Source organism: Oncorhynchus nerka, unplaced genomic scaffold, assembly GCF_034236695.1.
Source record: "Oncorhynchus nerka isolate Pitt River unplaced genomic scaffold, Oner_Uvic_2.0 unplaced_scaffold_1177, whole genome shotgun sequence".
Taxonomy (NCBI): domain Eukaryota; kingdom Metazoa; phylum Chordata; class Actinopteri; order Salmoniformes; family Salmonidae; genus Oncorhynchus; species Oncorhynchus nerka.
Genome location: NW_027040155.1, coordinates 89988 through 102007, shown reverse-complemented (window position 1 = coordinate 102007; position 12020 = coordinate 89988). Strand labels below are relative to the sequence as shown.

The 12020-nt window shown below is 47.3% G+C and overlaps 1 protein-coding gene across 2 annotated transcripts in view; it reads right to left on the bottom strand.

Annotated features, from left to right (window-relative positions):
* LOC135569244 (ubiquitin carboxyl-terminal hydrolase 22-like) overlaps window positions 1-10028 on the bottom strand; it is a 76605-nt gene extending 66577 nt beyond the window's left edge. The window contains exons 1-2 of one of the 2 annotated variants that reach the window (XM_065016022.1): window positions 9574-10028; window positions 8271-8303 (exon numbers count right to left, since the gene is read on the bottom strand). In XM_065016022.1, coding sequence (XP_064872094.1) covers window positions 8271-8303; window positions 9574-9693 — 153 coding nt within the window. In that variant the 5' untranslated portion in view covers window positions 9694-10028. The remainder of the gene's footprint in view (window positions 1-8270; window positions 8304-9573) is intronic. The other variant, XM_065016023.1, reaches the window with a different exon arrangement.
* Between the last annotated feature and the right edge of the window lie 1992 nt (window positions 10029-12020).

The window sequence follows — 12020 nt, the reverse complement described above, 5'->3', positions numbered from 1 at the left end:
GATTTTATTTTTACGACACCATTCATACCACCAGTATAGGCTATAGTTAGATTTGTGTTTCCTTCACCATATACACTACATAGTGTGCTAATGTTTAACCAGAGCCATATTATCCCTGGAAAAACAGTGCACAACATAGGGCATAGGGTGCCATTTGGGACACAGCTGTTGAGCCTGTATGCAGGGCAGGTGACAGAGGTTATGTGAAAGATTCAGTCACGTATTGAGGGGGAATTGATTTTCGCTGGCTGTAAGAGAGCAAGAGAGACAGACAGACAGAGAGAAAGAGAGAGACAAAGAGAAAGAGACACAGAGAGAGAGAAAGACAGACACAGAGAGAGAGAAAGACAGACACAGAGAGAGAGAAAGACAGACACAGACAGACACAGAGACAGACACAGACACACAGACAGAAACAGACAGAGAGACACAGACAGACACAGACACACAGACAGAAACAGACACACAGACAGAAACAGACAGACGAGACAGAGACACAGAAAGACAGACACAGAGAGAGAGAAAGACAGACACAGAGAGAGAGAAAGACAGAGAGACCAAGTGAATACAAAGCCACTATCACTCAAGAGCGCACATATGTTCCCTTTCCTGCTCTGAATGACAACGTCCCCCAATGTCCTGGTGCTGCTAAGCATCTCTGCAAGCAGCAAACACGGCCACTATGTGTTAGCGTCAACACGGCCGAGGCCAACCATAAGGAGGAAAACAAGGTTCTGGTGCAGAGCGGATTCCTTTCCTCAGTGATGGTTCTCCTTTCACCTGCCTATGCGAACATTGACACAAAACAAACACAGACACACAAACTTCATAATGAAAAATAATGTGACCGGTAAAATGAAGAAGGCCATCTTTATCTCCTAACGAATTGACTGCAGAAACATAGATTCTTAAAAAAGTATTACATATTCAAATGTAATAAATAAACTTCAAATGAAATAGTTAACAATATTGACAGTAATGAAAAAGCATCCTGAGCTATTTCCAAATATTTTATTTATTTATTTAACCTTTAACTAGCCAAGTCAGTTAAGAACAAAATCTTATTTTCAATGACGGCCTAGGAAAAGTGGCTTCAGGGGCAGAACAGATTTTTACCTTGTCAGCTCGGGGACTCGATCTAGCCACCTTCCGGTTACTTGTCCAACGCGCTAACCGCTAGGCTACCCTGCCTCTAACCGCTAGGCTACCCTGCCTCTAACCGCTAGGCTACCCTGCCTCTAACCGCTAGGCTACCCTGCCTCTAACCGCTAGGCTACCCTGCCTCTAACCGCTAGGCTACCCTGCCTCTAACCGCTAGGCTACCCTGCCTCTAACCGCTAGGCTACCCTGCCTCTAACCACTAGGCTACCCTGCCGCCCAAAATACCCCGGTATACTTCCCAAGCCTAACCTGAGCAGCTGGAGATAATCGTTTCTCCTGCCTTCACTGCCTCCATCCATCTCCCAGTCATTCTGCATCAGTAATTCCAGCCTGTGTGTGTGTGTTAAGCAGCCAGTCGGGCTCAGCAGGCAAACCAGATGTACCTTGAAACAGGTGTGAAAAAAAGGCTTGTCCCAGTCCTAATCCCAGACAGACACACACCCCCGAGCTACAACTGCTGCACGAGACAGATAGGGGAGATAAGTAGTAGCCTTCACCTGTTGTTAGGGCTATCGTTTGTCATGGTGGAGTTTGGACAGTGGAGATTGTAGAACTATAGCTGTAAGCTATGGCGGGTTGATCAGATAACACACATTGGCACTATATAATGTACCACTATCTGAATAACTCTTGTTTTTCCCCCCATTATTTTACCAGGTAAGTTGACAGAGAACACGTTCTCATTTACAGCAATGACCTGGGGAATAGTTACAGGGGGGAATGAATGAGCCAATTGGAATCTGAGGATGATTATGTGGACATGATGGTATGAAGGCCAGATTGTGAATTTAGCCAGGACACGGGGGTTGACACCACTACTCTTACAATAAGTGCTATGGGATCTTTAGTGACCACAGAGAGTCAGGACACCTGTTTAATGTCCCATCCGACAGACAGCTCCCTACACAGGGCAATGTCCCCAATCACTACCCTGGGGCATCGGAATATCCATTTTATTATTAGACCAGGGGAAAGCATGCCTCCTACTGGCCCTCCAAGACCACTTCCATCCAGGGAGCGACCGGGACCAACCCTGATGATGGCCACTAGAACACATGCTTTGGCATAGATTATTAGACCAGGGGAAAGCATGCCTCCTACTGGCCCTCCAACACCACTTCCATCCAGGGAGCGACCGGGACCAACCCTGATGATGGCCACTAGAACACATGCTTTGGCATAGATTATTAGACCAGGGGAAAGCATGCCTCCTACTGGCCCTCCAAGACCACTTCCATCCAGGGAGCGACCGGGACCAACCCTGATGATGGCCACTAGAACACATGCTTTGGCATAGATTATTAGACCAGGGGAAAGCATGCCTCCTACTGGCCCTCCAAGACCACTTCCATCCAGGGAGCCTGGCCCTCCAACACCACTTCCATCCAGGGACCAAACCCTGATGATGGCCACTAGAACACATGGGAGCGACCGGGACCAACCCTGATGATGGCCACTAGAACACATGCTCTGACATAGATTGTTGACAACGTGTAAACTATATTTAGTCTCCAATGTTTATCGATAACATAAATACATTGTGGCACAATTGTTGTTAGCTAGCTAGCAAATTCTGCCATATTAGCATAGACGTGACAGTCAAAACATGGTATCAAGAACAAGAGAAAACGAGTCACCGATGAATCTCCACATTGCAGCTTCTTGTCATCGTTGCCATGTGACCGTTCAGAATCGTAACGTCACACGGCCTTCAGACCCATCGATGCGTGTGCATCATTTTTGTGACGTTGTCAGCCAGCCCGGCTAATATCTCAGCCTAGAATAATAATGTTCACTGCACAGCTTTTTTTCAAGGGAAGTAGCCTACGCTTCATGGTTCCTACGGGGGCAGCAAAACGACAGAAATAGGCTACACAATTCATATGCCCATGACTGTGTGCAGTGAAGATGGCTTAGAATCCACCAGCCCTCAGGCTGTCACCTCGGGGGGTGTCGTGCTCAGCAGGCTGTTAGAAGCTGGGTGAACAGAGCAGAGAGGCTGAGGGCACCGACTGACTGACTGGACAGTGAGTGACAGGACAAACCATCTGCCGATAACCACATTACTGGTAAAAACCATTAGTGTAAAACATTGATGAAATGTTCTAGGAATGAACAGCCTCATAACGTTGCTGCTGCTGGATCCACACAGTGGAGGAAACCCTTTGACAGCAGTGACGGAGAAACAGAGCTTCTGGATCCCACAACGAGCAGCGCTACTTTACCTTCATGCTCTTGGATGGAGAGCTTCCATTGAGAAACAGAGCTTCTGGATCCCACAACGAGCAGCGCTACTTTACCTTCATGCTCTTGGATGGAGAGCTTCCATTGAGAAACAGAGCTTCTGGATCCCACAACGAGCAGCGCTACTTTACCTTCATGCTCTTGGATGGAGAGCTTCCATTGAGAAACAGAGCTTCTGGATCCCACAACGAGCAGCGCTACTTTACCTTCATGCTCTTGGATGGAGAGCTTCCATTGAGAAACAGAGCTTCTGGATCCCACAACGAGCAGCGCTACTTTACCTTCATGCTCTTGGATGGAGAGCTTCCATTGAGAAACAGAGCTTCTGGATCCCACAACGAGCAGCGCTACTTTACCTTCATGCTCTTGGATGGAGAGCTTCCATTGAGAAACAGAGCTTCTGGATCCCACAACGAGCAGCGCTACTTTACCTTCATGCTCTTGGATGGAGAGCTTCCATTGAGAAACAGAGCTTCTGGATCCCACAACGAGCAGCGCTACTTTACCTTCATGCTCTTGGATGGAGAGCTTCCATTGAGAAACAGAGCTTCTGGATCCCACAACGAGCAGCGCTACTTTACCTTCATGCTCTTGGATGGAGAGCTTCCATTGAGAAACAGAGCTTCTGGATCCCACAACGAGCAGCGCTACTTTACCTTCATGCTCTTGGATGGAGAGCTTCCATTGAGAAACAGAGCTTCTGGATCCCACAACGAGCAGCGCTACTTTACCTTCATGCTCTTGGATGGAGAGCTTCCATTGAGAAACAGAGCTTCTGGATCCCACAACGAGCAGCGCTACTTTACCTTCATGCTCTTGGATGGAGAGCTTCCATTGAGAAACAGAGCTTCTGGATCCCACAACGAGCAGCGCTACTTTACCTTCATGCTCTTGGATGGAGAGCTTCCATTGAGAAACAGATGACAGCCATTGACTTGGTCTGGTAACTAGGCCTGGTAACTAGGCCTGGTAACTAGGCATTAGACTGAGTGGCATGTTACCTACACATTAAAGACAGGCAGTATGAGGGACGTTATAGGAGTCTCTTTGTCCTACAACCTGGTCAGGAAATATCCTCCCTGTATACTGGAGGCAACATTACTGCTGACAGACCTGGACGCAGACCAAAGAGATTGGGGCTGGGCTACGAGTGAGAGAGAGACTTGAGGGATCCACAACAAAGCACAAAGAAGAAAGAACATAACTGGGCAACTATCCAGGCCGAAAAAGCTGGAAAATATGACGTATGCCGAGCCATATGGTAAAAGGAAGTTCCTGTGAATGACTTCATTAAATATAACTTTGCCTTGAAGATATTCAGCCTTTACAGACAGAGGTGAGAATAAAAAAGGTGGTGGATTTGACCTTAAACCCAGCGCCCACATTCAGGTTCAGCTCTGCAGCTGAGGGGCCTTTAAACCCTCAGGTCACTGACACATTTGCCTACCTTTGTTGCTTTGTCCTGTTTGCACAACAGGCGGCTACATAGTTCCACGAATCATGATGATGAAACAACAGAAACAGTCACTAGTGTTTGGTTGGGGAAAAGCAGTGCTGACAAATGGGGAACAGTGTACTCAACAAACCTGGGTTCAAATACTATTTGATTGAGCTCGTCTGGCTTAACGTACCAATAGAATTGTCCCAACAAGTTAAACCCAGTCTATTTGGCACTCTAGGCAGGCTAGCACAAACACTCAAAGTATTTGAACGATTTCAAATCGTATTTGAACCCAAGACTGCGGAGAAAGGCGACTTCATTACGGTAATGAATGTGAATTCCTGTAACTGTCTGCACACAAAAACACAATAACTGAGTTGACCTGATTGATGCTCTGGGAAAACTCAGTAGCGACTGGGAGTGAGTGCCAAAAGCTAATAGCCTCTTTCATACCCACAGAGAAGCCAGCAGACCCTCACTGGGGCTCAATAATAAGGACATCGAGACAACATAAAGTCCACAACTACCTATCAGGGTTGAGTGGAGGACGGCTCATAATAATGGCTGGAACGGAGCCAATGGAATGGCATCAAACACATCAAAAACGGTTTGAAGTATTAGATACCATTCCACCTATTCTGCTCCAGTCCTTACAATGAGCCTGTCCTCCCCAATGAAGGTGCCACCAACCTCCTGTGGTGTTCAATAGGCACAAAACGGAGTGAAACAAAGAAGTACTATCAGAACTTGTCCAATAAGAAAAGCTTTTTTTCATTTTCCGTTCCAAAACATTTTGCTTTGGTGTGCCCTAATGAACAGGACCCTGGTAAAGAAATAAGATACACGTCCATAGTCTCCATTCAAACATCTAATGATGCTGATTACCTGCCTTGAATAGAGAGAGCTTTGACTTAGCAGAGCTCTTGGGGTTGGAACACACACAGATTCAAATATGCTGCATCTGGGACCAAGTGGGGCCCTAAACACCCAGCCGGCCCAGGCGCAGCAATCCCATTTCAACATGCTCCTCCTGGGGCTTTAGGGAGCTAGCTGCAGAGTTGTGGTTACTGGTGGTTACCTCTGGGAGTGTCGATCGTAGCTGTGAGCAGTGTGCACACAGTGAGGCTTCAGAGGATGCGCTCGGTTAATTAATTTGAAAAGAGAGGGCTCTGAGACTGAGGGGCAAAAAGAAAAGTTAATCATGTACTACTATACAGGAGAGAAGGGATGGAAGGAGAGAGAGAGAGAGAGAGAGAGAGAGAGAGAGAGCCTGGACAAGAGAGGGAGGGAGGGAGAGCCTGGGCGGAAGAGGGAGGGGAGAGAGAGCCTGGACAAGAGAGGGAGGGAGGGAGAGCCTGGACAAGGAAGGGAGGGAGGGAGGGAGGGGAGAGAGCCTGGACAAGAGGGAGGGAGGGAGGAGGGAGGGAGAGCCTGGACAAGAGAGGGGAGGAGACAAGAGAGGGAGGGAGGAGGGAGTGAGGGAGGGAGAGCCTGGACAAGAGAGGGAGGGAGAGAGAGCCTGGACAAGAGAGGGAGGGGAGAGAGAGCCTGGACAAGAGAGGGAGGGGAGAGAGAGCCTGGACAAGAGAGGGAGGGAGAGAGAGCCTGGACAAGAGAGGGAGGGAGAGAGAGCCTGGACAAGAGAGGGAGGGAGAGAGAGCCTGGACAAGAGAGCCTGGACAAGAGAGGGAGGGAGAGAGCCTGGACAAGAGAGGGAGGGAGGAGAGAGCCTGGACAAGAGAGGAGGGGAGAGAGAGCCTGGACAAGAGAGGGAGGGGAGAGAGAGCCTGGACAAGAGAGGGAGGGGAGAGAGAGCCTGGACAAGAGAGGGAGGGAGAGAGAGCCTGGACAAGAGAGGGAGGGGAGAGAGCTGGACAAGAGAGGGAGGGGAGAGAGAGCCTGGACAAGAGAGGGAGGGGAGAGAGAGCCTGGACAAGAGAGGGAGGGGAGAGAGAGCCTGGACAAGAGAGGGAGGGAGAGGAGAGGAGGGGAGAGAGCCTGGACAAGAGAGAGCCTGGACAAGAGAGGGGGGAGAGAGAGCCTGGGAGAGAGAGCCTGGACAAGAGAGGGTGGGGAGAGAGAGCCTGGACAAGAGAGGGTGGGGAGAGAGAGCCTGGACAAGAGAGGGTGGGAGAGAGAGAGCCTGGACAAGAGAGGGTGGGGAGAGAGAGCCTGGACAAGAGAGGGGGGGGAGAGAGCCTGGACAAGAGAGGGGGGGGAGAGAGAGCCTGGACAAGAGAGGGAGGGAGAGAGAGCCTGGACAAGAGGGAGGGAGGGAGGGAGGGAGGCCTGGACAAGAGAGGGAGGGAGGGAGAGAGAGCCTGGACAGGAGGGAGGGAGGGAGGGAGGGAGGGAGGGAGGGAGGGAGGGAGGGAGGGAGAGCCTGGACAGGAGAGAGAGGGAGGGAGAGCCTGGACAGGAGAGAGAGGGAGGGAGAGCCTGGACAGGAGAGGGAGGGAGAGCCTGGACAGGAGAGGGAGGGAGAACCTGAACAGGAGAGAGAGGGAGGGAGAGCCTGGACATGAGAGAGAGGGAGGGAGAGCCTGGACAGGAGAGAGAGGGAGGGAGAGCCTGGACAGGAGAGAGAGGGAGGGAGAGCCTGGACAGGAGAGAGGGAGGGAGAGCCTGGACAGGAGAGGGAGGGAGAACCTGAACAGGAGAGGGAGGGAGAGCCTGGACAGGAGAGAGAGGGAGGGAGAGCCTGGACATGAGAGAGAGGGAGGGAGAGCCTGGACAGGAGAGAGAGGGAGGGAGAGCCTGGACAGGAGAGAGAGGGAGGGAGAGCCTGGACAGGAGAGGGAGGGAGAGCCTGGACAGGAGAGGTAGGGAGAGCCTGGACAGGAGAGGGAGGGAGAGCCTGAACGGAGTGTGTTAACAACCATCAAGTTCTAGTGAACTGCTGTAGCGCTGTACAAACAAAGGGTCATCGACCCTCTGGCGACAGCTGTTTGTTCTAGAGACAGACCTGTCTGTCATCGTACAGTACTCATCGTGTCTCATCAAATATAGTAGTTGAACTAAAGCTTCAGCAGTTAGAAACACATCAATTGTTGCAGGACAATGCGCTAGGCTATCAACCATCCAGATAGATAGATAGCATTTCCGTCAGAGGAGGCTGGCGGGGGGCTTTAGAAGGACGGGCTCATTGTGTTTGCTGGAATGGAATCAATGGACTGGAGTCAAACATGTTACCATGTGTTTGATACCATTCCAGCCATTACAATGAGCTCTTCCCACCAGCCTCCACTGGTATCCATCTGCAGCAGGGTTTTCTAACTCAGTCCTGGGTAATGAATGGCGATAGCACGAGTATGAAGGACGTGTGTGGGAAAGTAAAACGGGGAGAAAGCAAGCCAGCATTTGGTTTACAGTACCTACTCTACTAATGTTAGTGCAAGGAGGAAGGAGAAGTTTGTCCACTCACCAATGCTGTCCATCTCACATCATTCTGAAGCACCTAGTTCAACAACAACGAAATAAAACATGTCATGTGTGTTGTGGCTGCCAGTGGAAAACAAACACATAGGTTGTAGTCAAAAGCAATCAAACCATTCATTCAGTACAGGACACTAACAACAAAGCTTTGAGAAACAAACAGGACCGAAAAGGAAAAACAAAAGGTTGACATCATTTAGACTAGCTAGACTAATATTTGGGGGGTGGGGGGGAAATCATTGCTATCAGTAACCTATAGGGTCGGGATATTTTGAGACACTGACTGAATTGAAATGCCAAGAACCTCATTTATAGTTATACGGCAAGTAATTTGGGAGGGTGGAGGGGGTGAGAGCAGATGGTCGAACGAAATGGTTCAGTGTGCGGGGCTTGCGCTTTGCTGGCCTGAATGAGGAGTGGGAGGGAGCATGATTCACTGAACAATGCACAACTGTGGTGTTGCTAGTGACAATAGGTGGATCTGGTCAAAACAGCCAACCACATTCACATAAATAAATTATGTAACGTAAGGACAGTCACGTTGGCATGCAAATATATTGCATCATTTTAAGAAAGGGATTCAATAGCAAGCTACAGTAAAAGCTCAGTTGATACCCTCCAATAAATGTTATTTGCTGAGGAGCTAGATTCTTGGTAACGTTAGCTAACCAACCAGCAACACCAGGCTAGACGTCAACTAGCGCACAACCTACGCTAGCTATATACTACATTTACATTACATTTAAGTCATTTAGCAGACGCTCTTATCCAGAGCGACTTACAAATTCACTAGTTATCTAAACACGATTCGTTTTGCTCAGGAGGAGAGTGAGTTTCTCGCGTTATCATTGTTGGCGTTTATTTCCCTGCAGTAGCACACCGTATCAAGCTAATTTAACTGGCAGTGATGATCAAGTCTAGACTGGTGTTAGTTAGCTATTGTAGGATAACGTTCGTTCTGCTGTGTCAATTAGCCAGCTAGACATGATCTAATGACTGATTGATGCAATGTAGTCTCTATGATGAGATTGATGCGCCTTGAATATTCCCAGGTAGCATGATGATGGGGTAACTTTATGCCCTGCGTTTCCAGTCACAACGAACGAGCTGTGGTGTTAGCTGGCGCAATGTATCTGCATTAAACCACCACACTCAAACAGTGTAACGTTACGTGGGTGTACATGTGTGTGCTTGAAACTGTGTGGGGCGTTTATGCATAACGTTAGCCCTTCTGTCTGTGCGTAGTTATATGCCGTTTGTGCTCCAGTTTCTCAATGGCATTCCTGTTTTACCTTTCGTCTCCTGGCTTCAGCACTCCCGCTCCAAACAAAGCATTGATATATGACTCGTAGGTTTTGCCTCCAATTGTCCACCTTATAAGCGTTCACATGTGAGCACCCGGCTGGACTCATGACTGAAACAACATTCAGTTTTGTATTTTAAATGAAGAGACGTGTCCTGGAATCGAGAATAAGCTAACTAGCTAGCGGGTGCTTGCTGTCCAGTACAGAAGCTAGCTGTGGTTTCCGTTTGGAAATGGACAGCCGCGACAATACCCCAAATCAGATTCGGCATCTGACAAATACGTCCTTTGTTGACATTTTTGTACAGTTATCCGTCTTCGTGAATCTATTGACGTCTCAGACTGACAGTTGCCTCTATCCTCATGTCAAACACTTCCACTCAGGATGTATTTTTCTAATGGTATGTTGCGCGTCGAGCCCGCCCAAAGCGAAACATGATTAGCGGATACAGAGAGTGGTGACTTCACGTTGGCTGAAGAGTGCGCTGGTGCGTTGTTTCCCGTTGAAGTCACGCCCCTTTGCAGTAACGATAGGATTCTGATTGGTGAAAAAATATGTCCTTTCATAAAGTAGGCGGTCTAAAATAACCAATAGGCTGAGATTAAATCAAACCTGGGTCGCTTACTGGTTTTGTCAAATTGTCAAAAAATAGTTTGATTTAATTGACAATACCAAGTACTGCCCTTTCAACTGGACTACAGCGGTCGCCCGCCTGCCTCTGTACTAGTTAGAGGCCCTCATACATGAAAATTGATAATATAAATTTATTTTGATTATGTACTGAATCACATGGCCAGAGTATAATGCACATATTCTGCACCAGTTGTATTATTTTGTGTGCAAGTCTATTTCAGAATCGGTGAACAGAGGCCACCACTATTATCTATAAGATGCTGACATCTACTGATTAAGAATTATATTGCACATTGATATCTGTGTCACTTTCTGGTTGTGTCAGAGTTGTCATTTAATTGACAGCACGAAGTACCGCCCTCACCTGTCTGCCTGTGCTGTCGCAGTGCGATGCCCTCCCCTCGTTCAATGAAAATTAATCAAAGAAATAGAATTTGCTGAAATACTAAAGGAAGCCTACACTGTTAAAATACAACAATTCAAAACACCAACATTATTTAATGAAACCATGAAAAGTAGTACACCTAAGAGTAACAAGCGTTAATAAGAACGTAGTTTAAACTCACTCACTCAAGACGGTTGAGGAAGGCAAGCTGTTTACTGGTGTTTGAACGAAAACCCATTGTACGTGTTATGATACACATAATGGAAACACCCAAAGCGGTTCTTCAATCTGAATATTGGCCTTCTTAATAGAAAGATGTCTAAACACTTTTGGGGGAATAAAAATGATTTTCAGCCTAAATAACGATTGATGATCAATTGTCATTAATATTTTACAACTTACTGTAGGCTATTACAGTTCACATATTCATTTACATTTACCTCATTTTAGAAATTTACTGAGATAGAAAAAAAGAGCTGTCATATTTTCCCACAATTTGCTGAAATATGCCCAGTGCAGTCAAATATGTAATAATCCTATGTTTTATATATATACGGGCTAGAGTGGGCATCTAGCCAGGAGCTATGAAGCCGGTGGATGGTGTTTCGGAGGACGCATGGCTCTCGACCTTCGCTTCTCCCGAGTCCGCACGGCAATTGGATATCACAAAACTGCGGAGAAAAGGGAGTAAAATAAATAAATAAATAAACAAAATTGTAACCATAAACATCTACCTTATTTACTTGTCTAAACAGTGAGATAATATAACAGACTTGACTGCAGAGGCTTTGTGTTCATCGTGATGGTGCATTTGTGCTCAGATGCCACAAGAGTGAGGCATTGCTTTTTAATGAAGGCCATGGATGAAGAAATACTAGGTTAGTTTGAGTAATGTGGTCAAATCAAATCAAATGTATTTATAAAGCCCTTCTTACATCAGCTGATATATCAAAGTGCTGTACAGAAACCCAGCCTAAAACCCCAAACAGCGTGTGTGGGCTACTACAGTGTGTGTGGACTACTACAGTGTGTGTGGACTACTACAGTGTGTGTGAACTACTACAGTGTGTGTGAACTACTACATTCTTCTATAAAATCTCCTTTTCAGAAAAGTGCTTGACATGCCAATGAAATTGGGGTAATTTTTAGGGCACTGATAGATTAATGTTAAGGAAGGACCCATCCTTTGTGCTGGCTTGTTTTGATATAAATACATCCACTTGGTGGCACTAAATGTACAGGTAATGGAATCGATCACACAGAGGAGGGTTTGAGTGCTGGAAAGCATGTCTGATATCTTCTGCATACATCTCAGCTGGCCAGCACATGTTGTGATTTGATTCTGCTACTGAAATAGCCGTGTCTCTAAATTAATGCAATGCAGTCTTGGGAATAGTGTAACATTCATTTATGTATT